General features: G+C 38.7%; 1 protein-coding gene across 3 annotated transcripts; it reads left to right on the forward strand.

Moving 5' to 3' along the window:
• The first annotated feature begins 477 nt into the window (after positions 1-477).
• Positions 478-26477, forward strand: inpp5jb (inositol polyphosphate-5-phosphatase Jb). Of its 3 annotated transcripts, none has more exons than XM_026939900.3 (13): positions 478-1332; positions 9615-10111; positions 11850-11957; positions 12406-12514; positions 17097-17213; positions 17641-17816; positions 18056-18167; positions 19223-19332; positions 20549-20747; positions 20835-20972; positions 21298-21381; positions 21492-21596; positions 23095-26477. In XM_026939900.3, the coding sequence occupies exons 2-13, from the start codon at positions 9621-9623 to the stop codon at positions 23371-23373; spliced, it is 2028 nt and encodes a 675-aa protein (XP_026795701.1). In that variant the 5' UTR covers positions 478-1332; positions 9615-9620; the 3' UTR covers positions 23374-26477. The 3 variants fall into 3 exon arrangements, with proteins under 3 accessions (XP_026795701.1, XP_026795702.1, XP_026795700.1); XM_026939901.3 differs by having other exon boundaries at positions 478-1278; XM_026939899.3 differs by lacking the exon at positions 478-1332 and adding an exon at positions 1356-6726.
• Positions 26478-26687: the final 210 nt, after the last annotated feature.

Genomic DNA, 26687 nt, shown 5'->3' on the forward strand with positions numbered 1-26687 from the left:
TTGGGAATTTCACTGGTGCCAGACTGGCTGGTTTGAGTAATTCAGAAACTGGAAAATTCCTGGAATTTTCACACACAATTGTCTCCATCGATTACACAGAATGATGCAGAAGAACCCCAAACACATCCAGTGAGCGGCAGTTCTGTGGGCGGAAATGCCTTGCTGATGAGAGAGGTCAGAGAAGGATGGCCAGGCTGGTTCAGACAGGAAGTGTACTAAAATAATCACTCTTTACAGCCGTGGTGAGCTGAAAAGCAACTCAGAACACACAACACCTCGAGCCTTCAGGTGGATGGACACACACATTACAGGTTCCACTCTGTGGGAAACATTGAAAAAACATCGAAAAAACATTCTCACAATTGATGTGAACATTAAATGTAACTGCATCTGAAAGACTTTGCATTGCCACATGATCAGCTGAGTGTTTGGTGAGTGTCTATAGGCTCATCTGATAAACAGTATATTGAAATTATACCTTCATTTCTGATTCAGATGAGATCCTGCAGTTACACCAAGGCTTGCAGTAAATAACAGCACATGTCTTTGCTATACTGACTTGCTATAAATGCCTTTGCTATGTTTAAGCTGGTTTTGGGCGAATATACAAAGGACCTGCTTTTCATGCCACATCCTCTGGAATGTGCGATTTGATTAGCGGCGCGTCTGTAGCTGTACCACGTGACCAGACGGTGAGCGTGACGTGACGTGAGCGCTGATAACATCTCTGACGGAGAGCCGAGGCTCGGTCTGTAGTATGGAAAGTCTTCAGTATCTGAGCGTGTAGCTGAGGAGAATTGCGTGTTCACGCGCGCGTTCCCACGCGTTCTGGGCCCGAGAGCCTGCCACACTGTAGGAACAAGCAGCAGCAGTACGGAGCGCGCGCTGTAAAGCGGAGCGCGTGAGAAGGCGGTGCGGTTTTTCTTCCGCGCGCTGCTGAAGGACTCAGGTGGAGCGTTCACGCGCCTCCGTATTCCGGCTTTTCACACTGCAGAGCCTCATGTCTTCATGTGATTTCAGGCTCTTCTGATTTTTTAGAACTCAGATGCATTAATGTATAATAGAAAAGGAAGCGGCAGGTTGACAGCAATGTCTCTTTAACTGCACTGTTTCCTTCTCAGCGCTCGCGCTCGATCATTTGCAGAATTGCAACTGAATCAGGCGATTTTAATGATTGTTAAATAGGATTTTTTTTTTCTTGCAACTAGTCTACAAGGATACAGCTTGCACTGTGGACTATTGCTTGTCATCCTACATCCTACCCCGTGACGGAAACCGGTAAGAAAACAGGCTTGATTCCAGCACTCAGGTCTGCTCAGCTGTTCGAAAGAAGTAAGCTTTATAAACAAACATGCTTTATAAACAAACATGCTAGATTATAAACAAATATGCTAGATGTTAATCTGGTTTGCTATTGCATGTTTTGCTGCACCCAGAAATCTCCCAACACCATGACAAATAACACACTTTTAATTCTCACTGCACGTGCTGGTTTCGTATATGTAACCTATACAACAAGAGCGAAGGTGAACTGCACTACATCTGTACATCTTTTGTATTTAGGCTCAATAGACACACAGATTATAGCCTGTCACACTTAACACTGCTCCTGCTGTCACTGACCAGGAGGAAGCACTGACACTGAGGTGGAAAAGCAGGAAAAATTTTCCTCAATAACTCTATCACTGTGCATCACTGTGTATCACTGTGTATCACTGGGCATCACTGTGTATCACTGTGCATCACTGTGCATCACTGAGTATCACTGGGCATCACTGAGCATTACTGTGCATCACTGTGCATCACTGTGCATCACTGAGTATCACTGAGTATCACTGAGCATCACTGTGCATCACTGTGCATCACTGTGTATCACTGGGCATCACTGAGTATCACTGGGCATCACTGAGCATCACTGTGCATCACTGTGCATCACTGAGTATCACTGGGCATCACTGAGCATCACTGTGCATCACTGTGTATCACTGAGTATCACTGTGCATCACTGTGCATCACTGGGTATCACTGTGCATCACTGTGCATCACTGGGTATCACTGGGCATCACTGAGTTTCACTGTGCATCACTGGGTATCACTGGGTATCACTGGATATCACTGGGCATCACTGAGTATCACTGGGTATAACTGTGCATCACTGAGTATCACTGAGTATCACAGTATCATGGTATCTGCTTACAAGTTTGCATTTTTAGAGCTGATGACATTAAAAGGCATGACACAGCAAGAGAAATGTGAGTATTCCTCTGTTTGGATTGTCCTCTAGGAAAATGGTTTATCAGAAACAATATGCACATGATTTTTCCATTCTCCATGTTTTTTTTAACTTGATACGTATTCCAAGAACATGATATATCACCATATGTGGGAATAATGTTTATATGCGACATCGTTATTATTGCAGCATGTAATGAATTCTATGGAAATATTTCTGTTTTTTTTTTCACCTCCAATAAGCACACAGTCGTCTCCAGCCATTCACATCAGTGTCTATAGTCCAGTCACTACAGTCACTATGTACAGAAGTACAAGACCAACAAAATGAAGTGATTCACTTCCTAGAATTTGTTGTACTTCATTGCAGTCTAGGAAAAAGGCAGCTTGTGTGTTCAGGCAACAAAAGAATTTGACAATCTGTGCCTTTGAGCCCTGCTCTAAAAATAAGAGACATGGAAAACTCCTGAAGGTCATTTTGCTGGTGTGTGTGTGTGTGTGTGTGTGTGGAGCATAGTGTAGCATGAAGACTGTATTCACTCTGATAGTCTGGAGAGTTTAAATATAATGCACACCTCTGATTTACCCATGCTGATCTCATTAAGCAGGTCTAATTTTTCCAGGCCTGCAGTCTCAGCATCTCTGAGATTCAAGCAAGTAAGCAATACACTGCTCAGGACATAATCAGCAGGAGCAATTTTCATTAGCCATGCAGCTTAGTGTGTACCAGTCGATGAGATTTAATCCACATTTTTCTAGTTGGCATGTGGCGTGTCTTGTCGTCTAATGTCTTATACGTATAATGTCATTAAAATCTAATTAGAATTTCATTTTATAATATTGTCTATCATTAACTCTTGAATCTTATGAACTCGCAGAAAAAATGCTGATGGTCAGACAGACACTTAAAAACATTAGACAGATAGGCCAAGGAATGTCATGCTATGATTTCATTATATTCAGAATGAAGATAAAGAGACATCACTACATTATTAATCAGGATGTATTTTCTATTTTTTCCCCCTTGCCTGCTCATTTGTGTCCTTTAGTCTAATGTAGCCTGTGCTATTTAGAAAGATGTGCACTTAAGAGATGCAAGCAGCTGTGTGCCTGACAGTGGCCATCATGCATGAAACAGCTTAATGTCACAGGCAGCTAGTTCAAGGACCTGTCAGAGAGACATTATACAGCACATGCCATCAGCTAAACAGTGAAAAAAATCTGATAGATTTTACATTACTTATTTGTGTGTATGTATTTGTAAAAGGGGAGAAGCTATAGACAGTGAATTGGTGTGTTTTGCACTCAGGGAATACTGACAGTATGTGAAATTTTGAAGCAGAATGAGCGTGTGTGTATGGGTTTAATGATGTGCGACTGTGTCAAAACAATCAAGAACTGTTATCAGATTTCTGACAACACCAATGACATCCATAGCCAGGAGCCTAGGAGCACAAAATAAGCACTGCTTTCTGGGTAAATAGGATGGTATTTCTGTCCCCTGTGGATTAGAGAGAGACTAGACATCAGGACCATCTGTGAGATCATGTATACAGACAGCAGCAGTTAATGCTCTCCTCTAAGCGAGTTCAGCTTCTCTATGATGTATGAGCAGCATTTTGAAAAGTGGCTGGCTTCATGTGTTCACTGAACTGTTGACTGACAGGTGAGACTCAGCTACATAGGAACTGACTACAATTAGTGTACGACTTGTGAAAAAAAAGCTATCACTCCTTCTGGGCAAAGGTCACCACTGTGGCTTCTGGCACACTGTCAGTGCAGATGAAAAGTGACATAGTCCACCTTTTATGTGTTTTACAGAAGGATTTATAAAGTGTTTTAGTAGCTCATAGTGCAGGTGACATTTGCTCATATTGTTAAGCTTGATGTTGAGATGTTTGGTGGATTGGGTGTGGTGATGGAATTTAGTGTTTTGTATTGAACCTTCCCAGTGTTCTGAGTACAGGATGCAGCCCTCATGATTGCAGGAGTTCATCAGGGAGTGCTGACGTACCAACATTTTGCAGTTGACCATAAATTAGCTAAAATGCAGTAATGAGATGGCAACTGTAATTTGGCTAATAAGAATGATTAGGATGAGGAGATCAATATCATACAGAGCTTCTGTCTGTGAGATCTGTGCACGTTTGCTCTTCCAGAAATCGTCAATACCTGCAAAGTATGCTTCTTCATATGTTCCTGCTTGGCTGGAAGTTGGGTTCAGACCCCCTGGAGCAGTTAACTGTTAAGATCCCTGCTCAAGGACAGTTTCAGATCCTCTGGGAACAAAAAAAGGGCTGAAGGCTGAGGATACAATGAAAGAGTGTCAGTCCATGCCAGTGGATGAGCAGTGGAGGGAGTTTTGTGCACACTTAGCCCCTGACCGGCACAGAGATCATTTACTTTGTCTGCACCTCCTGTCGCTAAGAAACCACAAAAAAAAACCCTGGTTAATTCTTTCCACTTCATCTTTAGTTCATGGATGATAAGTGGAGGTTAGACTCTGATCCCTTTTAAAAAAATGGGTTGGCTCTATTGAATCCATTTCATCATATGATATAATGTCATTGGTATGATTGACTGATAAGGTCTGATTCCATTCAATTCAATTTTATCTGCGTACCATTTTAAATAATACATGTATTTAAGAAATGGATGTAGATTTAGATCCCTAAAGAGCAAGTCAGATGCAACAGTGGCAAGGAAAAACTCTCTGAGATGACATGAGGAAGAAACATTGAGAGGAACCAGACTCAAAAAGGAACCCATCCTCTTCTGGGTGACACCGGATAGTGCGATTATAAATCATTACTCTTCTACATCTTTATACAATATAGTCAAGCAGTACCTTGAGTTGAAAGGATGTTCAGTATGAGCATACTGGAGAAAATGATGAGCTGTTTGTTCAGCTAGATTAAACACATCCTGCTGAAAAAAAATGTCTGACCCTGAGAAAAAAAAGAGATGACTCAACAGGGGGTGATGGTGAAGTGTGTAGCATTTATTAACAGCTATTTGCTTCCAATAACTTGAAGTGGGTTAAAAGAAGCCAAAAAGAAGAAAGACACGATAGAAGACTGCATACAAAACGTTTTTCACTTTTTTTTTTTACCTTAATCCTTTACCCTCTAACATCTGCTACTGTTACACTGTTAAACACATTACAGTGGTACCTCTGCTGCCAGCAACAAGTTGTTTTTTTTCCGCCTTTCCTTGCAGCCACTCTTTTTCTCTTTTATGATAAATACTGATATTGGGCCTCAATTCTCAAGCTGTATACGAATGGATTTATTCATAAATTGTTCATATGAGCATTTACACAAGAAATTTGATATTCATGAAAAATCCTGTAAATTCAGAAAAACCTTCGTATCCTGCTCGTGCTCAAGTGGGTGTGTAAATTTACGCATAAGAAGACTAACTAATATAAACCTCACCTTGATCAACATCAACATTGCATGGAGTAATGCACTCATATGAAAGATACTGTCGAGTTTATTTTTATTAGTTTTGCAGCATTAAGGAGATGCCCTTATCTACATACACACGCAAGTATGAAAAAAAATCCATGTTCTATACAAATCCATGTTTCCGAAACTTCCGAAAATCCAGCAGGAAATTTTTGTTTGGTTTGGCTTATGCAAACAGTTACACACAACCTTATTAAAAGATTGATAAATGAGGCCCAATATAAGAGATTTTATGGAAGAGTCATTCTCAAAACATCTTTCTAAAAAAAAGAATAATCAGGGGATTTAAACTTTTTGTTTCCTTTTGTTTGTTTGCTAGATATACATGGATGTGCGAAGAGTCTTTGTGGAAAGATTTTGTAATAAATTTTTCCTTTAAATTTAACTGCTGGCTTGTGTGTTTTTAAATAATCGATTAATACTGTGAAAAATTCTAACTCAGGAGTTTCCAGGTTAGAGCTGGCTTGAGAGTTTGAAGTCGTTTAGGGTTTTTAACTGTTCTGTTTGCTGCTAGTTTGTGGAGCGTGATATTGTGCTGAGTAAAGGGACTCTCTGGTGTCTCAGTGTTGGGGCAGTGTTGTACATGTGCATATGTCAGTATAGGAGGTGTAATAAATTGTTCCATAGTCGTGCTCAAGGTGGCCACTTCTGTCTAATATGTTCCCTTGAGCAGCCAACACAGATAGATTTGTTGCATTATGATTGGTTTGACATCTTCAGGGTGGAATTTCAGTGTGAAGGTAAAGTTTCGAGAGTATTTATTAGCACAGTCAGACGTAAAGACAAGGTCAGTCAGGCGTTGGTCTGAACACAGCAAGTTATCAAAGGTAAGCAGAATCTAGGTTAAAGTATAGCCTAGTTTACCAACAAACAGTAATCAGAGAAGGCTCAGACTGGTATGGTAAGACTTCGCGTCTGAGGCTGAGTATAAATAAGCCCACATTTGCTGATGTTTATGTGCTGGTGGTTAGCAGGGTGTCGACTGAGTGCTGATAGTAGGGTGTGGGTGAAGGAATGGCTGGAGGTATGACATCTTATCTCACTTACTCTAACGTTATAAACTGTATAGTGAATTGTTTCTCAGTGGAGCTTTTGTCTTTTGTTATGTCTATTATGTTTGTTTCTGTTTGTGGAATTTGCTGTACTGAATTAGTATTCATCTGCTCCTTGTTGTGTTGTGTCATAAAGCAGCTTTAAGCCATTAGCATCAAGCATGCGTAACATCCATAAATAACTGCAAGCTGAATTTAGCCCTATGTGGGCTTGATGTTGGGTATTGTTGAGGGTCATTCACTTCCGCCATTATCTGTGTGGACAGCAGCTCCTGGCCTGTCAGAGTTGTGGAATAATTGAATGTCACAAAAGAGATGGAAGTTTTGTGGGTTTTTCATGGCAATCACTGTAACTGCTGGGTTTTGTTTGCTGGGGCCTGAGAGATTGTGAACAGTGGCATTGTATTCTAACTTTTATATGTGTTGTTGAATGAGGAAAATTAAAATCTCTGTAATCTCTCCATTAGTCGTCCAGTTTCCATTAATTTTTCATGTAATGTTCCATTAGATCACACAGTTCTGTATAGTCCTTTGGTTAAAGTAAATGAATAGAGGGGAAACATCCCAATACTACTTAATTGTAGACCTCTTAAACTACATCTTTTAAATATTTCTATTACTTTCCCTACATCCCCTCACACAGGATTAGTGATATTCAGGGTGTGAAATGACATTTATAAGCATTTTTGTGTTACAAAATACTGTCTTTAGCTTGCCGTTATTCTAAGCAGAATTAGTGATTTCCTATACATACTATAAAACACTGCCATGCTAGTTAGACTTTTTTTTCAGTTCATCATCCCTTCTTCATCATCCGTTCATCATCCCTTCATTATCCTTCTTCACGACCTCTCTCAAATTTAATACATTTAGCCATAGGTTACTGATTCCTGATTTGATCTAAATGCATCTTCTTTTGTAATGTATTGGAAAACACAGTGCAATATATTTACCTATTAGGGATGCAACGATACACAAATTAAAATTCGATACAATATGATATGGTGGTGTCTTGATACGATACATTTTCATCCTTATAAAAGGGTCCTGGGGTTATTTCTTATTTTACAGGTGCTCCTCTGTAATTTTATTTCCATCAGGATCGACCATGTTGTTGTTTTTCTCCATCCTCCTCTGAAAAAATTACAGGCCGAATTGCCTCAGTTTTTCTCCTAACTCAGATAATTTTAGTCCCATCTGGATGCACATGTCCCTGATTTTCAGTGCAAACATCTGATACTTGCATTGGGGGAAAAAAAGATGTTTGACTGCTGCTACTAGTCATATTTAATCTGATAGTGTGTGTATCAGTGACCCTTCCCCAAATATTAACCACTTCCCGAGTTGCGAAAGGAAAAACGGTGCTTCTTGTAAACTTTTTAATTATAGTTTTATTGTATTTTCAAATTAGTCCGATTGGACGCCATGTAGTGACTGGAACTTGATCATGTGACCATGTGACGCAAAATATCTGGGTTTGTAGAAAATACAACCAGCTAGAAACTTAGTCCAACTTTGGTAATTTTATTGCTGTCCGGATCTGAGAGTTTTATCACTGAGAAGATGTGTAAAAAAAAACCTGATGAACTAATCCAATCCAAATACGGCTATAGTCACCTAGCTCTCTGCAGCCCTAGTTGTGTTTTTGAATCCTCTGTTCTCCACCACTTTTCATTCGCCACAGTGAGTTCTTTAGCCCGGATTGAATCTGCGATGAAAGGCTGCCAGAGAGGTTGCTGTGTGTGTGTGTGTGTGCTGTATGTTTACAGTATTAGCACCGGGTGTGTGGTACACATGTATATCACTGTAATGTGTCTACCACTCACTGGCCGTCAGTGTTCGAATTTACCAGGAAACCGAAGTGCTCCCAAACACCAGACCTTAAAGACTTGGTGGGAATGTTCCAGCTCCTGCTGAACGTAGGCCCTAATACGCTAGTACACTAGTAGTGTATGCTATAATATTGCTTGGTAAGAATTTGTGTGCTTAGGAGAAGTGTTTTTTAACCCCTGGAGCCTCTCTGATTCAAGATAAAGAGAAAGATGTTCTTCTTCTAGAGATGAGGGAAGATCTTTTGGATGAATGTAAACAAGAATGTGCACAAAGCCCAGAAAATATATTATTAGTGTCAGTTTATTTTGACTTACAAAATTAATGCTAAATGTAATTAGCTCTTTCAATTTATGAAGCATATTTTATGTGAAAATGGCAGTTTTGCTCAAGCAATTATGAATTAAAATGCATAAAAAGTAATTACTAAATTATAAAATTAAATGCTTTCCATTTAAACTGCATTGCATAAATGATAAATAGAAATGTTTGAATATTTATTGTTGCTGACCTGTCACAATCTTTTTTTTGTTTTTTTTTTTTCCATAAATGTCCCACATTGACACATCCTTACCATGACATTGGCCAAATGACTTAAAGTTTTTTTCAAAGCCACACAATCTAGTTTCCATGGAAACATAACATAATTTAGCAAAATAGTACTGTCACAAACAAGACTCTAAATTCACAAAAAAAAAAAAACAAGGTAAATATCATAGTTTCATATTCAGTATTTTCTGTATGTCCTTACTGTAGAGTTTATGACTAATGTGTCTTGAAATAGACCTTTCAAACAACTTAATATTCATGTTAAATTAAAAAATGAGAAGAAAAAAGTCACTCCTCTGGAGACATGACTTCATAGGATACTGATACACTTTGCTGTGATGATTCACTTCAAACTGCAGATTTCGGGGGGTTCCACCATACTGTCATGTTCAGACTTGTAGGGTTTCAAACACTTTGATTCTTTATCAAGATCCTGAGCTAATCCTAAGCAGTACCAGCTCTATGTATTACTTTGTTACAGACAAGAATGGAGCAACACAGCCAGAGGAATCCTGATGTCTGGTCATCTTCAGAAGAACCGAAAGCCCCTACAGAGGACTCCGCTCTTCTTCCAAGCTCAGAGAACCGTTCTTCTGCACCCAGCACACCACCTGTAGCTCCGGCTAGGCCAAAGAGGCCACAGAGAACCCCGCGGGTAGAAGAATCCATTGACATATCAAAGCCTGAGGTCCCAGACTTGCCTGAATTGAACCAGGAGAAAGCCGACTCTTCTGCTCCGAGCAAGGCGAGCCAACCATCAGGTCCAGTCCAGCAGCTTCATGATGACAAACCCTGTAGACCATCCACTTTGGCTGGACATGCTTCTGCGGCAAGGAGCCACATCTCAATGAGAGCAGCCTCGCTTCCTCAGGCACCATCCTACAAACCGCTACTCACAGATCCCACCGTTCACCCTCAGAGGGCGCTTTCTGTAGCTGGAACAGCTGATACAAAGCCTCAGACTGACGACGATTTCAGGTAATCGCAAGCCACATTCTACTGTAATCAGCATATTAATGCTATCATGTTCTAACCATTCCCATGGGTTTCGTCCAGCAACATGCCAGCAGGTGGATTGGCTAAGATAAATTGTCCCTAGTGAATGAGTGTGTGAATGTGTGTACATGATGCACTGTCATGGACTGGCATCCCATCCAGGGTGTATTCCCACCTCACACCCAGTGGATTCTCTGCAACCCTGACCAGGTAAAGTGGTTACTGAAAGTGAGAGAGTGTGATTAATGCTATCTCAGATGGCATGTGTGTTAGACGTTTCTGAGGCAAACTGCTCTGAAATCTAATCTAATGGGTATTATACACTGCCTTCCGTATTCTTCTTTATACCTCAGCACTGTTGAGAGCATGAGTGTGATTGGTAAGAAGGTGTTGCAAGGTTTACTTGAATGCACTCTTTCTAATACATTATCATTTCTATAGGAACAGCCTACACAGGGTCTTATATTGTGGACACTCCACAGAAACAGGTTTTTTCAGATAAAAACTTTGATCAGATGTTTTTTATGAGATGTTTAACATTTTTTTGGAATGAGTCTCCAGTGTCAGCACTTTGTACCTCTTGTATCAGAGGTAAAGCTGTTCCTTTAAGTCTTTAGGATGGGGGCTTTTGTGGTTATGGGTATGGAGTATCATTCTTTTTAATAAAACATTGTAATCATTGGCAATTTTGGTAAAAAGGGTGTGATGTTATGAACAGTAACACCGCTTCATGTCACGTCGCATCACACCACTCCATTGCTGACTATTTTCCTATAACAGCAGGCCCCCAAGTGTTCTATTCCTTACATACAGTATTTCGGCCATATTTCATATATATATATATATATATATATATATATATATATATATATATATATATATATGTATATATATATAGTATATTATCCTTATTAATACCACTTACTATATCTTTTTTTCATTGCTCATTTCACTTTGACCTCCATTAATAGACTTGATATCGGTGCCAAAGTGATAAATATGCGACAGCCTGAAATATAGGACAGCCTGTTTTTACTGAAATTTGGCATTCTTTATTTTTGGGTGTATATTTTTTCATTACACGTTTAACAAACTTTCTATTGTGTCTCATTGTATAGTTGCACTATTGCTAGAACATTGTGTCTATTGTATATTCATATTTAACTGATATTTAACGAGCTCACACATATTGTACAGAATATAATATTAGTGTTTCTCATTAAACCTTTATTTTTCAACATCCATTAAGTCACAGCATCCCACTATTAGTTGTACAATCAGCCTCCTGTAAACCAAGATGTGTCTCAGAGGAGCCCTGCAGATAATAGGAGATATTTATGGATCTTTCCATTTCTCTGCGCCTCTCCTCCATGTGCACACAACTCACTTCCCCCCTTTCTTTCCTGCTCTCTACATGAGTGCTTGAGAATGAGAGGACTTCTCTAGCTGTTGATTAATGATTATGGTTAATGGACTGAGAACATGCAGTGGGAAATAATGGAACAAAATTATAGACAATCAAAAGGGAAACTTGATCACCTCTAGAGCATTATCTGAAGGCATCTAGTGATGGAATTTTGAAATAGAGGAAATGCATGAAGCTCACACACAAACATGCACACCACCAATTATCTCTTATGTAGATGTCCTTTATTGTCTCCTGTTCTGTTGAATGGCTTGCTGTTTTTTTTTTTACTCTGATCTCTCACTTTGCCATCAGAGTGCACATAATCACATGGAACGTGGGCTCAGCCGTGCCCCCAGATGACATCACTTCCTTGTTGGGGCTGAACGTAGGCGATGGAAACACAGACATGTATATTGTAGGGTAAGAGCTGCTCTGCCAGCTATTTTGAACTTGCTAATCTTGGGCATCAACCTGGTGAAGCTGAATAAGCAAATAGTGCAAAACACAATGCAAATAAAGAGGATGAACTATTTTGTTAGTCATACAGAGTTTATGAATGGTTCATTGTATCGGTGTCTTGTATAAGGTAGCCTGTTGTGTCTTATACCTTTCAGCATGGTTTATAGTTTATATGTGCTTGGCACAAGCAGATAAGGGATATAGTATATTTGATAATCCATCTATGTCAACAACAAGGCCTGAAGGTAATCACTCATGCTATGCTCAGAATGTAACACCATGTACTTAAGTGTGAGACTTATATATTTAAAGTTACATCATTACTATTACAGTGATCAAAAAGTGTCTGTTACTTTACTTTTTTCTGTTTCAATAACTCTTTTATCGCTCCCTTTGTTCCTTATATCAGATTACAGGAAGTGAACTCCATGATCAATAAACGACTGAAGGATGTCCTTTTCACTGACCAGTGGAGCGAAGTCTGCATGGACACACTCAGCCGCTTTGGATACGTGTTGGTCAGCAACAGCACCACACCCACACACACACACACACACACACACACACACACACACATTGGCTACATTGTATAGCTATGACTCTTAACTGCTGTTTGCAAATCGTTAAAATTTAAAGTTTACACATTAACAGATGACTTTTTGACCAAAATATAAAAGCAAGACAAGATGGGTTCAAGTCATCGCTGGGGAGGAAATTTGAGAGGATATATGTTTATAACATTGGATTTTGGATTAATCCCACATTTAAAACAGGATTGATGTCCTTTCATTCATGTTTTGTTAATTCTGTTTGACTAATTTCAGTATTAATCCCAGTCCTTAGATCAGTGACTGTGTGTATGTGTGTGTGTGTGCGCACACACGCACACATTCTTTGAGGATATGGTAATATGGGAATGGACTTTGATCTATTCCCCCAAATGGTCATGCTCCAAAAGAAATTCAGTTTATTGCTCTAGCAGGGACAATTACGCAACCTGATAATACACAGTTATTGATTAATTCTTTTCTTTTCATTTGCCTTTATAGAAAGCATTTCTTTGTCTCAGTGTGTGTTCTGTGCAAGTCTGTGCGCATGCTTTTTTCAAACATTGTAATTATACTTTCATACAAAGTAGTGTTTGTGTACCATCAAGCCTTTAGACAAGATGTAAATTTGAGAGAGTTTGATGAGACTCTTATTCTAAAACATGGTCCGTTTCTGGCATGTTTATGAATAGCCTAGAAATAGGTAACATTTGCATGAACAGGCTTTAGGCTGCATATTTACTTATGTAAATCAGCCTGGAATACAAGAGAAAGTAATAGTCACAGCTGGGCAATATGTGGAGCTTTATATGTTCTGTACAACAATAGTAGTATCTAATAAAGTAATACACTGACAGCATGGTGTATACATTTTTGCAGATAATGACATTGTGGAATAATTTTATGAACACCTGTCATTTATCTTACTGACACGTTACTGTTTATGCAATCGTTGAATTTACATATCTGATTGGTCAGGTGGTGTTACAGTTTTCTTTAACAGTACAGGAGTTCTGACTGTGAGGCAAATCACAAGTTTATATTAATGCATTCCTTCTAATACTGCAAAAAGTCATCAGGTGAAAACATCTTGAGTATAGTCAAATTTATCTAGTATTTCCTGTTAAGATTACAATAAACCAGATATAAGATTAGTAAAGCTATTTTTAATGCTAATGTTTTTTTCACTAATTTTACTCATTTGAGGCATTTATTTCTAGAAAGAAGCAAAATTATCTGCCAGTAGAACAAGACTCTTTAAAGATCTTTTTATAGTAACAACTTGCACATTTAGTTAGTGCTGTTGGAAGGACGCAAACCTGTAACCAAGTTCTCTAACATGGGAAATCTTCAGGATGGAGGCATTTGCAGTTTCTCAGTAACATGCCAAACTGCATTTTGTTGTCTTATTAACTTCAAGAGAAAGAGAGGGAATGACTGTTTATAGCTGCTATAATGCAAGTGATAACAGGAACTTCAGATGTTCCACAACATAGTTACAAATGTAACTATAAATTGACTATAACTACAAACCAAATGTCACTTGATAAAAAATAAAAATGTAATTGTTGGGATAGATGTAATTGATGTGGTAGAGGAATAACACATTTTGGGACATACTGTTAGTGGAAAATAATCACCTTCAGTGGTAATGGCATCACACCACCCTGTTTTATTCTTTATGTATTAGTGCTACAGAAAATAAAATGTACAGAATTTCAGTTAAAGGAAGAAAGAATATTATGGATGAGAAACAATAAGTTGCACCAAGGACCTATTAGGCGCTTATTAACTGGCTGCTCTCATGGGACTCTAATGGGACTCTAATGGATGGAGTGCTTCATTAAAGGCAGGTGCACTTGGAAGGTGAAGCAGTTAAACCTGTATATAAAAGACCCTGAGGCAGTGCTAGTATAATTTGAAGGAAACATTTGTTGTGTGGTAGAAGTGCTTAGTTAGTGTGATCAAGGGCTATGTGGCAGCAATCAGAGCACAATTTATGTGGAGCGTGAGGATATCTTTCCAAGTTACAACAAAGAGAACAGAACATTACTGCTAGATGCAATCGAATACTAATACTATGACTTCTACACATTTAGAGCATTAGTGCAAATATGTCAAGGTCAAAGAATATAATCAAGCTAAAGCACTGTTAGAGAAGCAAGCCTGGTCTGTCAATATAGAGTGATGTTTTTTTTAATGAATTCTAGAAAAATTAGAATAAGAGCAAGAACTAGGCAAGATGCTGGCTTTTCTCTGTTTAAACCGTCTGGGATACAGGTGTCAGTAATCAGGGAAGCACTAAGATCCATGACAATGTAAGGCGTTTCCAATTTGTAATCATTTCCAGTGTAGCAGAGCCCCAAACATTTCTCACATCCCTTATCCCTTAAGGACTTAGAAAGTCTTGGAGTTGAATCAAAAATTCTAAAATATATTAAAATTAATTTATATTAATCTAATTCATTCCTTATTTGAACACATCTTACACACTTATTATATTATGTCTTATGACTTACCACTTATGTGTGTTACCTTACTTATGTGTGAATACACATGTGGCACACTGTGATGTAGCCAGTATTATTATTTTTTGCCCCATTTTCTCTCTCCTATCACACGACAGCTGCCAGTCAGGGAGGATGAAGTTTTTTGTTTCCACAAAATTTACCTGTGGATTGTCGTCATGAAGAAATGATGCCAAAATTCCTGATTAGGGCTTTAATCATTTAGGACTAGCTTATAGAATTACAGTGAGAGCATTTTGTTTAATATTGTATTCTTGGAGGGACATGATGCTGTAACTGTCTGTTTCTGATTGCGTTAATTTGAGACAGAAGTACGTTTAAATTTTATGGAATTAAGTTCTGTGGATGGAAGAGATAAGGAGGATGTGGATGTGAGTAAAAGACACAAAGTAGTTAGCAGTGTGTCTATGTATATATATATATATGTATATATACACTATATTACCAAAAGTATTCGGTCACCTGCCTTGACTCACATATGAACTTAAGTGCCATCCCATTCCTAACCCATAGGGTTCAATATGATGTCGGTCCACCTTTTGCAGCTATTACAGCTTCAACTCTTCTGGGAAGGCTGTCCACAAGGTCGAGGAGTGTGTTTATAGGAATTTTTGACCATTCTTCCAAAAGCGCATTGGTGAGGTCACACACTGATGTTGGTCGAGAAGGCCTGGCTCTCAGTCTCCGCTCTAATTCATCCCAAAGGTGTTCTGTCGGGTTCAGGTCAGGACTCTGTGCAGGCCAGTCAAGTTCATCCACACCAGACTCTGTCATCCATGTCTTTATGGACCTTGCTTTGTGCACTGGTGCACAGCCATGTTGGAAGAGGAAGGGGCCCGCTCCAAACTGTTCCCACAAGGTTGGGAGCATGGAATTGTCCAAAATGTTTTGGGATCCTGAAGCATTCAAAGTTCCTTTCACTGGAACTAAGGGGCCAAGCCCAACTCCTGAAAAACAACCCCACACCATAATTCCTCCTCCACCAAATTTCACACTCGGCACAATGCAGTCCGAAATGTACCGTTCTCCTGGCAACCTTCAAACCCAGACTCGTCCATCAGATTGCCAGATGGAAAAGCGTGATTCATCACTCCAGAGAACGCGTCTCCACTGCTCTAGAGTCCAGTGGCGGCGTGCTTTACACCACTGCATCCGACGCTTTGCATTGCACTTGGTGATGTGTGGCTTGGATGCAGCTGCTCGGCCATGGAAACCCATTCCATGAAGCTCTCTGCGTACTGTACTTGGGCTAATCTGAAGGTCACATGAAGTTTGGAGCTCTGTAGCAATTGACTGTGAAGAAAGTCGACGACCTCTTTGCACTATGCGCTTCAGCATCCGCTGCCCCCTCTCCGTCAGTTTACGTGGCCTACCACTTTGTGGCTGAGTTGCTGTTGTTCCCAAACTCTTCCATTTTGTTATGATAAAGCTGACAGTTGACTGTGGAATATTTAGGAGCGAGGAAATTTCACGACTGGATTTGTTGCACAGGTGGCATCCTATGACAGTTCCACGCTGGAATTCACTGAGCTCCTGAGAACGGCCCATTCTTTCACAAATGTTTGTAAAAACAGTCTGCATGCCTAAGTGCTTGATTTTATACACCTGTGGCCAGGCCAAGTGATTAGGACACCTGATTCTGATCATTTGGATGGGTGACCGAATACTTTTGGTAATATAGTGTATATATATGTATATATATATATATATGTGCTGTAGTAGAGAGATGCAGTTTTTCTTCATATTTGTTATTATTATGTCAGTCTGCATACAGTTGACTTTATACAATTGACTTCAGTACAACTCATCATGTAAACCAGTGTTCTAGTCACGCAAACTGTTAATGGAGCATTCTTGTTCATTTTTTTTTTGAGGAAGTCATGTCTTAGGCAGAATTACTGTATTTTAAGAGAAGTTCTGCAAATATATCTGCAAAAGATATACAGCAAACCTGAAATTTTTCAATCAGTGAATGAAAATTGGCTTCAAGTCTAAACACAGTCCTCTCTTTTTTCTGTTCACAGGCGACATCACAGAGAATGCAGGGTGTATTGCTGCTGGTGTTTGCGAAGTACTACCACCTGCCTTTTATCAGAGGCATACAGACTGAAAACACACGCACTGGGCTGGGGGGAATCTGGGTACGTCATAGTGATACCCATTCAACATCATTAATAAATTATAATATTATTAATAATATTATTAATTATATTGCCATGATAAATGGAAATTTACCTTGCCCACTTGGATTCCTCATGGCCAGAGACAGCACATGGCGTAGATTAGATGTGATCTGCATCTGCCACCTCTGTTGTAGCTAATAATTGTGTGATATTCCTTAATGGCTTATATTGTTCTGGACTTATGTAGAGACCCTGTATAATACGTTGCCTTAGTGAACTACCTGCTTAAAACAACACCAACCTGATGGTGATATTGCTATGTAAAAGTTAGATAGTGATAGTGAATGTCATTTTAGACTTAGGTCCTAAGTTTTTCCTGTCTCTACCACAGCTTTTTATGTTATTTACTCTCTCCTTTGTAAACTTTTCGTGTTCTTCCTTCCAGGGAAATAAGGGTGGAGTAAGTGCTCGGATGAGTGTGTTTGGCCACGCGATATGCTTCCTAAACTGCCACCTGCCAGCACACATGGAGAACTCGGAGAAGCGCATGGAGGATTTTGAGAGCATTCTGCAGCAGCAACAGTTTGAAGGTCAAGCCGCTATGGGAGTCCTGGATCATGAGTGAGATACACACACGCACACACACACACACACACACACACACACAAAATGGCCCAAAGGTTAAATGATTCAGTCTTAATTGTGCTCTCCAGTGTACATTTGGCAAAAAAGCTAACAGTGTCAGTATTAGTGTGCGTACTGTTATACATTATTTGGATTTGTCTGTAAGGTTATTTAAACTTTTTTATGAATTTTTTTGAGGACGAAAATTTAGACTTTTTAAATTCTCTTATTTTCAGTGTCGTTTTCTGGTTTGGGGATCTGAACTTCCGTATTGAAGACTTGGAGATGCATGTGGTTAAGGCAGCTATTGATAATAACAAACTTTCTGTTCTGTGGGAAAAAGACCAGGTAAGAGACATTCAAGTAAAAATGAAAACTGCTCACTTTTGTCCTTTCTTCACAGTCTTTTTCAGCTTGTGGCCCACAGCATGATGGAGCTGACCCAACTTTTTTAAGTGAAATTACAGTCATAATGTAATAATCATTCATTCATTAATTCATCTTCAGTAATTCAATTCAATTCAATTTTATTTGTATAGCACTTTTAACAGTGGACATTGTCACAAAGCAGCTTTACAGAAATACATGGATTCAAAATATAAATATAAATAAGTGAATTTAAGCACTTTATCCTGGTCAGGGTTTTTTTATGCTAGGAACACTGGGTGTGAGTACAGGTTATCAGAAAATAGGTCTACAGAAAGCCTACAGGCTTCACAAAGACCTGACCTCATGTATTTGTGTAAGAGCTGCCACAATCAGCTTGTCACAGGATGTAGCCTAAATTTGACTAAACTTTTTTTTTTTTTTTGTACCACTCAACAACTAGTAGCTTAAACCAAGCGAATCTTTCTGAGGAAAATAATCATTAACCTATTTTTTGCCAAAAATAGACATCATCATAATATTTGAAGTAAGGAATAAGTTGTGCAGCTTGTCATGTTACAGAGAAAATGCAAAGCACAAAGCCATCAATCATTCTCCCATGACAGAAAGTGTAAATTACAGCTTTACCTCTGAGTGTTACAAAATGCTAAAAAATGTCTCTTAACAGAAAACTTCACCATTTCAACACACAATTACACACATTTTTTATGTAGAATATCTACCACACAAGTCCCTGTGTGAATTGTTACTATAGAAACTGCTGTGTTATAATGATCCTTTTTAAATGTGGCTAAGAATATAATCTTTCGCAGCCCACAGCTTGAAAAGCAGTGCATTAAGACATAAAGTAGACTTTCATAACAGAACTCATAAAAGAAAAGTCACTTGTTGATTTAGGTAAATGTTTTATGGCAATTTATGCTCATTAGTGCCAGTATAAATGCTTAATATCACTGTAGAGGCATGTGTGGATATGTTTCCATTTTTTTCCTTGTTTAATTTTTTGTGTCTTATAGTTGAACATGGCCAAAGACACTGAGACTGTACTGGAAGGCTTTCAGGAAGGACCTCTGAAATTCCCTCCTACCTACAAGTTTGATGTGGGAACGAACACATATGATACCAGGTACAGATTAACAAATCTGAGCAGTTGTAACTGAATTGTCTAAATTAGGACAAATTATGAGCGAGCTAAAAGAAATAAAACCTACAGAGATGAAGCAAGACTTAACTTTTCAGTGAACTCTGTTGAACTGATTAACCTCAGTGTTGTAAAGTATTCTAGTCTGGCCTGAAATCTACCTCAGGCTTCATTTTTTGGTTAGTTCTACTTGAAATAAGAGTATAAGGACTAGGCAACAGGCTTAATAATGTAGAAGCTCATTTAAAAACTCATATAACTTGTATTTATCACAATGTCTTCTTGCTTACTGTGTTTGTGGCTCCCAGGAGCACACAATTTTTGCATAATTCTCTTTAGTAACAGATGCGTCTTTGTACATCTTGTGTGTCACTGGCCCTGGTTAGTTTATCCTGGTTTCAAAATGAAAGAAATGAAAAATTTGCCCTTCCCAAAATCAGTTTATGCCCAAATCGCACCTGGATATACTGTAGACTTGCACATTCTAAGAACTGCTGCTGTAATCATAAACACTGTCCTGTGCTCTTTCCAGGACTCTTATTCCCAATATGTTTGTGCTGAACATCCTCTCAACACAATAAATACTGTTTGACTGTATAGTACTCAGTTGTAGAAGAGTAATGATTTATACCACACTATCTGATATCACCCAGAAGAGGATGATGGCTTTCCTTTTGAGTCTGGTTCCCCTCAAGGTTTCTTCCTCATGTTGTCTCAGGGAGATTTTCCTTGTCACTGTCACCTCTGGCTTGCTCATAATAAATCTAAATCTACATCCAGACTGCTTTGCAATAGCGTTTACCATCTATTCTTAAAACCACTATACAAACTACATTGAATTAGTGCTGTACTATACCACACATCTGCAATTTCCAATATTTGACTGGTATTCTTGACTTGATATTATTTAGTTTTGCAGTTCTACAGTAGGTGTTTTGGAAAAGTCAGTCTCCTAAACAAAAACATGTAAACCTGCTTTTCATCTGCACACCCCTTCTTGAATGGACAGGCTGCAAATATCAGAGAACCTTCCATCTAAGGAAACGTTCCAGGATTTTAGGAGTTTGCTTTGGTCGACTCTGAAGAAGCACTTCAGACAAATGTGCAGAACAGCAAATTAACCATTTTTATTTTTATGCATGCAAGTCATTTCTCCTGAAATCATCTTCTCATAAGTCCATTATTCATATTTATTTCCTAGTGGGAAAAAGCGTAAGCCAGCATGGACTGATCGCATTCTGTGGCGTATGAGGCCAATGGCTCCAGCTAGCAATGTGTCCAAGCGTAGCTCAAAGTCAGGCCTCACCAGCGGCACTCGAGTTACACAGCACTTCTACCGCAGTCACATGGAGTACACTGTCAGCGACCACAAGCCCGTCTCCTCCATCTTCACCCTGCAGGTAAAGCCATGGCTGAGGTTGATAGGGAAAGCTGGGGTTGATTCTGTCAGAGCTGTGTATCACTGTAATGTACATTGGTCTCCATAGTTCCCATATAAGGTGGACATCCCTTTGGTAACGCTCACTGTAGAGGATGAATGGAGGGAAGTGAGTGATGCTGTGGCCAAATTTAAGGTGGCGCCCAATTACTCCAGAAGTTCCTGGGACTGGATTGGACTTTACAAGGTACTTTGTCTTAATAGGAAAATTTTTTCACCTTTTCAGCTTACAAGTAAAAATAGGAGTTTCTTCTTGCTTCAACTGGGAAACAAGATATTTTCTATTTGGATATCAGTGACAACACATGGGAAGGCAAAATTAATAACAAGCCAACCAATAATAATTGAATGATGGCATTTATATTGTAAACTGTGGATGTAGCAAATTGGCCAAATGCCTTTATAATGTAATATATTTCTCATACAACAAAGAAACCATGAAAAGTAAAATATAAGTGTAACAAATGTTTGCATTTGTAAGCATTGCTTTTTATGCAATCCATTTTTTCCAGGTTGGATTTAAACATCATAAAGACTATGTGGGTTACACTTGGGCTAAACAGGAGGAATCTGATTACCTGAGACAGGAGCACCATGTAAGACATGAAACTATAAACACATACCAACGCATGACGTAGATCTTAGTTTCAGTGAAGAATGAAGATACAACAATAACTGATCGTGTTTTAAATTTCCACGTGGGCAGGTTAACTTTGCAGAGGAGGAGTTACCAAAAGAGCCTGGTGACTACATTTTGGGTTACTATAGCAACAATATGAACTCTATTGTGGGTGTTACTGAGCCATTCCAGGTAATTATTCTTACTTAACATGAAACTGCTACTTAAAAATCTCTCATGTAATCATGAGTTATACAAATGTAGAAAACGAGGTATGAATATGTTTAGTTGATGTATAGCAAGTAGAAATTTAAAAGCATTATATCAGTAAATGTTATTTATGCAGAATAGATGCCTCACTATCATGGTGAAATTTCTGACTCTTTTTTTTTTAAAATTATATATAATTCTGAAAACCGTATGTATCTCAACCAGAAGTAAAGTTACAGCATTTTAAATCTGGTTACCCTCAAAATTTAGAAAGGAGAAAATTGTAATTAAAGCTTTAATTCTGACTCCAGTGCAGGAGCATTGTGGCTAATCTGACAGCCGGCTTGTCATTACAGACTGAATTGATTACTCTGTTGCGCTATGGCATGCAGGCAGCTATCTAAAAACCTACTGTGTGAGGAAATCACACTAGCTTCTTATCCAACATGATCTTTGCATGAAGATAGCCTAGGCAACATTACTAAATAAATAAAAACATTTCCATATCTTTTTGGTCAAATATATTTATGGTTTCTTAAAGTTGAAATGTCAAAGTATGTTGTAGACAGAAAAACCCTATTTTGGTTAAAAAAAAAAGAAGGTCTTTCTGGCTGTTTGCTCGATTAAGCCACAGAGACATGCAGTAGGACCACTCACATACACTGTATGGCCAAAAGTTTCTGGACACCTGGCCATGACACCTGTATGTGCTTGTTGAACATCCCATTTCAGATTTAGTCCACCGTTTTTGCTGTTATAATAAGCTCCACTCTTCTGGGAAGGCTTTCCACTAGATTTTGGAGCGTGGCTGTGTGGATTTGTGTTCATTCAGCCACAAAAGCATTAGTGAGATCAGGCGCTGATGTTGGTGAGGAGGTCTGGGGTGCATTCGGTGTTCCAGTTCATCCCAAAGGTGATCAGTGGGGTTGAGGTCAGGGCTCTGTGCAGGACACTCGAGTTCTTCCACTCCATCCTTAACACATCATGTCTTCATGGAGCTCGATTTGTGCACAGGAGCATGTTGTCATGCTGTGACAGGTTTGGGCCTCTTAGTTCCAGGGAAACTGTAACCCTGCAGCATACAAAGACATTCCAGACAGTTATGTGCTTCCAACTATGTGGTAACAGTTTGAGGAAGAACCACATATAGATGTCCACATACTTATGACCATATAGTGTATTTTAAAAATTGTATAACTAATTACTTGAAAAAAATTCAAGAAAAACTTTAATTATGTTTAATGAAATGTTGACTTCATTTAGTTTCATAATCTCAGATGACAATAATATAAATTTTATTGAAGTCATATCACCATTCAACTAAGAACTGAACATCAACAAGTGATTGAGTCATTTTGATAAATGATTGTATCACCTTGACCAATTTGACTAGACATTTAAAGTAACGTGGATGAGTGAAACCCCTCAGAGACAAACCTTAGTGTGGTGGTTTTAATTTGCCCTTTTAATGCTTCTGCAGATTCAGCTGCCCTCGTCCAGCACAGCTGGTCTCAGTCCCTCTGACAGCTCAGATTTTACCTCTGAGGATGAGGTCAAGAAGGGCGGCAGCAGCAGCAGCAGTAGTCGCAGCGCCACGCCCACCGGGCAAGAGGGAAACTCCCACAAACCCCGTTCCAGACACGGCTCATCCCATTCTGCTTCCAGCTCAAAGGGTGGCAGCCCCGTGAAAACGAGTGACTCCTCAGATGATCGAGACTCAAACTCAGGGAAAAACAGCGGAAAGCCACAAGTTCCCTAAAAAAGCACACTGAGATGCTGGAGCTGGCATGCAGATGTAACGCAGGAGCTGAAGGATTCTCACCTGTACTTGTGCTGTATCGTGACATTGTTTGTTACTTGGAGTCTTATATGTGGCAGGACAGAGTTAGGCCTTTAGTACAGTAGCTCTCTCCTAGGAGTTAGGAAGGTGGACTGAATTAAAGTCTTTGTCAGTAACCAGAATTCATGCCATACCTCATTCTCCACTTTGTCTTTTCCCCTATTTTAATCAGCTATAAACAGAACGGTTATACTCGGGGACTTGAAGGAAGAGCAAAGCACAATAGTTCAATTAAAACTGTGTATCTGTGAAACTGCCAGGTTTTCAGGTTTCTTTTGCTGATTAAAATGCCTTTGCTGACCCCCGCACTAATGATAAGAGTGATTTAGTGGTAGCACACATCAGCCAGTTCTTGGAAATCCTTTCTATTTTCTATCACTAAACTGTCAGGACTCATCTGGGGCCTTTGAGTCTCGTATTTGCAAGATGTTTGGAGTTTACTATCAGTGTAGGAACCTGCTCTTTCATCAGCTAAGCATCATGTGCTGTATGTCAGCAGGTCGATCCAGATTTATTTCCATTATACATGATATGTACAGATAGCAGAACATGATTCTGTTAAATGTGATACAGGTCCTTCTGTGCACTCGCTGACTCTCCCACATGAATTTCGCATCACTGGATCATGTCATTCATCCCTTGCAAAGTTCCTGCTTTGCTGTAGTAGTGTTCTTGTTACAGTAGATGTCTGAAAGTCAAACCTTGGCGGAAAATTCTGAGGTCATGTTCTTCCCCTTCTCTTAAACATCCAATGCTAAAAGAAATGTGATGTCACTTGCTGATTTAAAGGCACTGTGTAAACATAAGCTTAATTAATATAGACAGTACAGTAGGGAACCATGTTGAGAAAATTTAAACTGTGAGCATGACTGGAAAAAAACAAACGCATTAGCAAGAGCATATTCATACTTTGTGAATAAATCATAAAGAACAATAGTCGAGTTAATCTAGTTAGATGTGTGGAAGAATGTCATATAAAAGTCTTTGTGCCTGGTTAGATTTGATCTTAAGTATCGCGCAGTACTACATCAATGCTGTAACTATAACTGTGGGGATTCTGTGATTGTGTCGTCTGGTATTTTCTAGGATTTGTCCTGTGTGGCGAAGATCTCCTCTCTCTCTCTCTCTCTCTCTCTCTCTCTCTCTCTCTCTCTCTCTCTCTCTCTCTCACTACTTCCACTGATTAGGAGTTGACAGTGCTGTTTTCAGTAGCAGTAGTCCAGTAGCTGGTGAATCTCAGTGCACCGTTTAGGACCAGGAGTACTATTCTACCCAGTGTGCTATGTAAGTGTAAGAGTGTGTATATGTATTTACGTATTTATGTGTGTGACTGTATGTCATGCAAACATATCGTGCTGTCAGATTCCTTTTAATACTACAGAGATGTGAAAAAGCAAAATTCAAAGCTGCGTGAAATTCTAAACGACCCTTAAACTTTAAGGTTAGATGAAAGGATGAGGATCGAAGTGTTTTATGTAGTATTGTGCTTTTATATTTTTCCATTTTGAACTACTATAATAATATATATGAAATAGTAAAATAATCAAAGCCATCCTCACAGAACAGTGATATACTCTATTTAGATGTGTCAAACCTGTTTGAGGTAATGATCCATATTAAACCTAGTCCAATAACAAGTGGGCTGGATAAAAAAAAAATCACTTCAGTAGACCAAAAACAAAGGAACAAATGCAGTGAAACCCCTAAATGAATTCTTTTGGAAAGAGAAATGGCTACAGCGTCAAACTGTTAGCTTGCTAATGAAGAATTACATCATTAGCAAATTTTGTCAGTAGCTGATTTTATGGCCCTGAACTTATTCCTCTATTTTGCCCCCTAGTGGAATAAGACTAACTTTTTTCCCCTTTCAATTCATTTCTGGTCTGCAGGCTGTTTTTTGAATACCCCTGCTCTAGTTAAAAGCAGGGGCAGCTCTGTGGTAACGGTGCTTGTCAGATTTACTCGGCTTTAAAATACTATTTGTAGCTTTTTAAAAATCTTACAATCATCCTCCTGAGAGCAGCAAAACATTTGGGGCTGGATATATTTTTTACTGAAGGCCATAAAAGAAACAATGCTGTCGTAATGTTTCTGCTCTTGGACTCTGACCACATCGTAGGAAAGCAGGATATATTTATACAGCCTGTATTTATTGAATTATTATAAGCTGAGTGATATTTATAGCCGTGCTTCTCAATTCTTTCTTTCTCTCTTTCTTTCTTTCTTTCTTTCTTTCTTTCTTATGTACATGACAAAATGAATCTCTTAGGTGTATAGGTTACTTCAACCAACAGTCATCAGTTTCGTGGTTAGAGAGCTTTGGGTCAGGATTATGGTTAAGGGTCAGGTTTAGATCTTTTTTGTGTCTGCAGAATAGCTGGGACTCTCATCCCTGAGATAAGCCAGAAAGTCAGTCTCAACTGAAATTGTTTATGTATATGGATAGAACTGACAATCAATGCCAAAAAAAGAGAAAATAATGTGTTTATATAATGTGATTATTGTACGTATATGTGTATTAATTTATATTTTTGTGGCATTATATGTACTGTATGCAGAATGTCATTCTGCTGGCCAGTGTCTTGAAGGCATTATAAATAGGCAGGTTTTAATTTAAATTAAAAAACCGTAAATGCTTTATTTGTATGAGGGTGAGTCAAATGAAAACATTATTTTTTATTTTGCATTGTTAATTGCAACGAGTGTCCAGATTCCTCTAGAAAAAAATTGATTCAATTTTGTTGTACTTTTAAGATGTTCATGCGACTCATCCTTGTATTTCTTTTTTTTTTTTAATATCTAATTGTATATCTTTCCTGATGTATTTTGTTAAATCAGATCCTATTTATTCTGTAATGTATTATATAATTGACCTTATTTCAGATTTTATTGAAAGTATATAATTTAAGAGATAGTACTTTATAGATATTTAATCGATGAAGGTTAATTTGTCATGGAAGCCATTCGGCCGATGTTGTTGAACACTAGTATCCATAAGAAAATAAATCCTTGTCAATGTGAAATCATTCTAGTCCTTGTATTTTCAAATGTTTACAAAACACAAGCAGTATGGAAGCAGTGGCTGAGCTCCAATATTTCCATCTTCATGCAGTGCAGTTTCACCTTGCAAATGTGTGTCAGTGAATGTGCCGATGGATGCAGGGCTGGCATTTTGGGAGCCATAATCAAGATTAAAAAAAAGGGGAAATCTCTCCACTAGAATGGCAATTTTG

The sequence above is a fragment of the Pangasianodon hypophthalmus genome, chromosome 24 (genome assembly GCF_027358585.1).
Source record: "Pangasianodon hypophthalmus isolate fPanHyp1 chromosome 24, fPanHyp1.pri, whole genome shotgun sequence".
NCBI lineage: Eukaryota > Metazoa > Chordata > Actinopteri > Siluriformes > Pangasiidae > Pangasianodon > Pangasianodon hypophthalmus.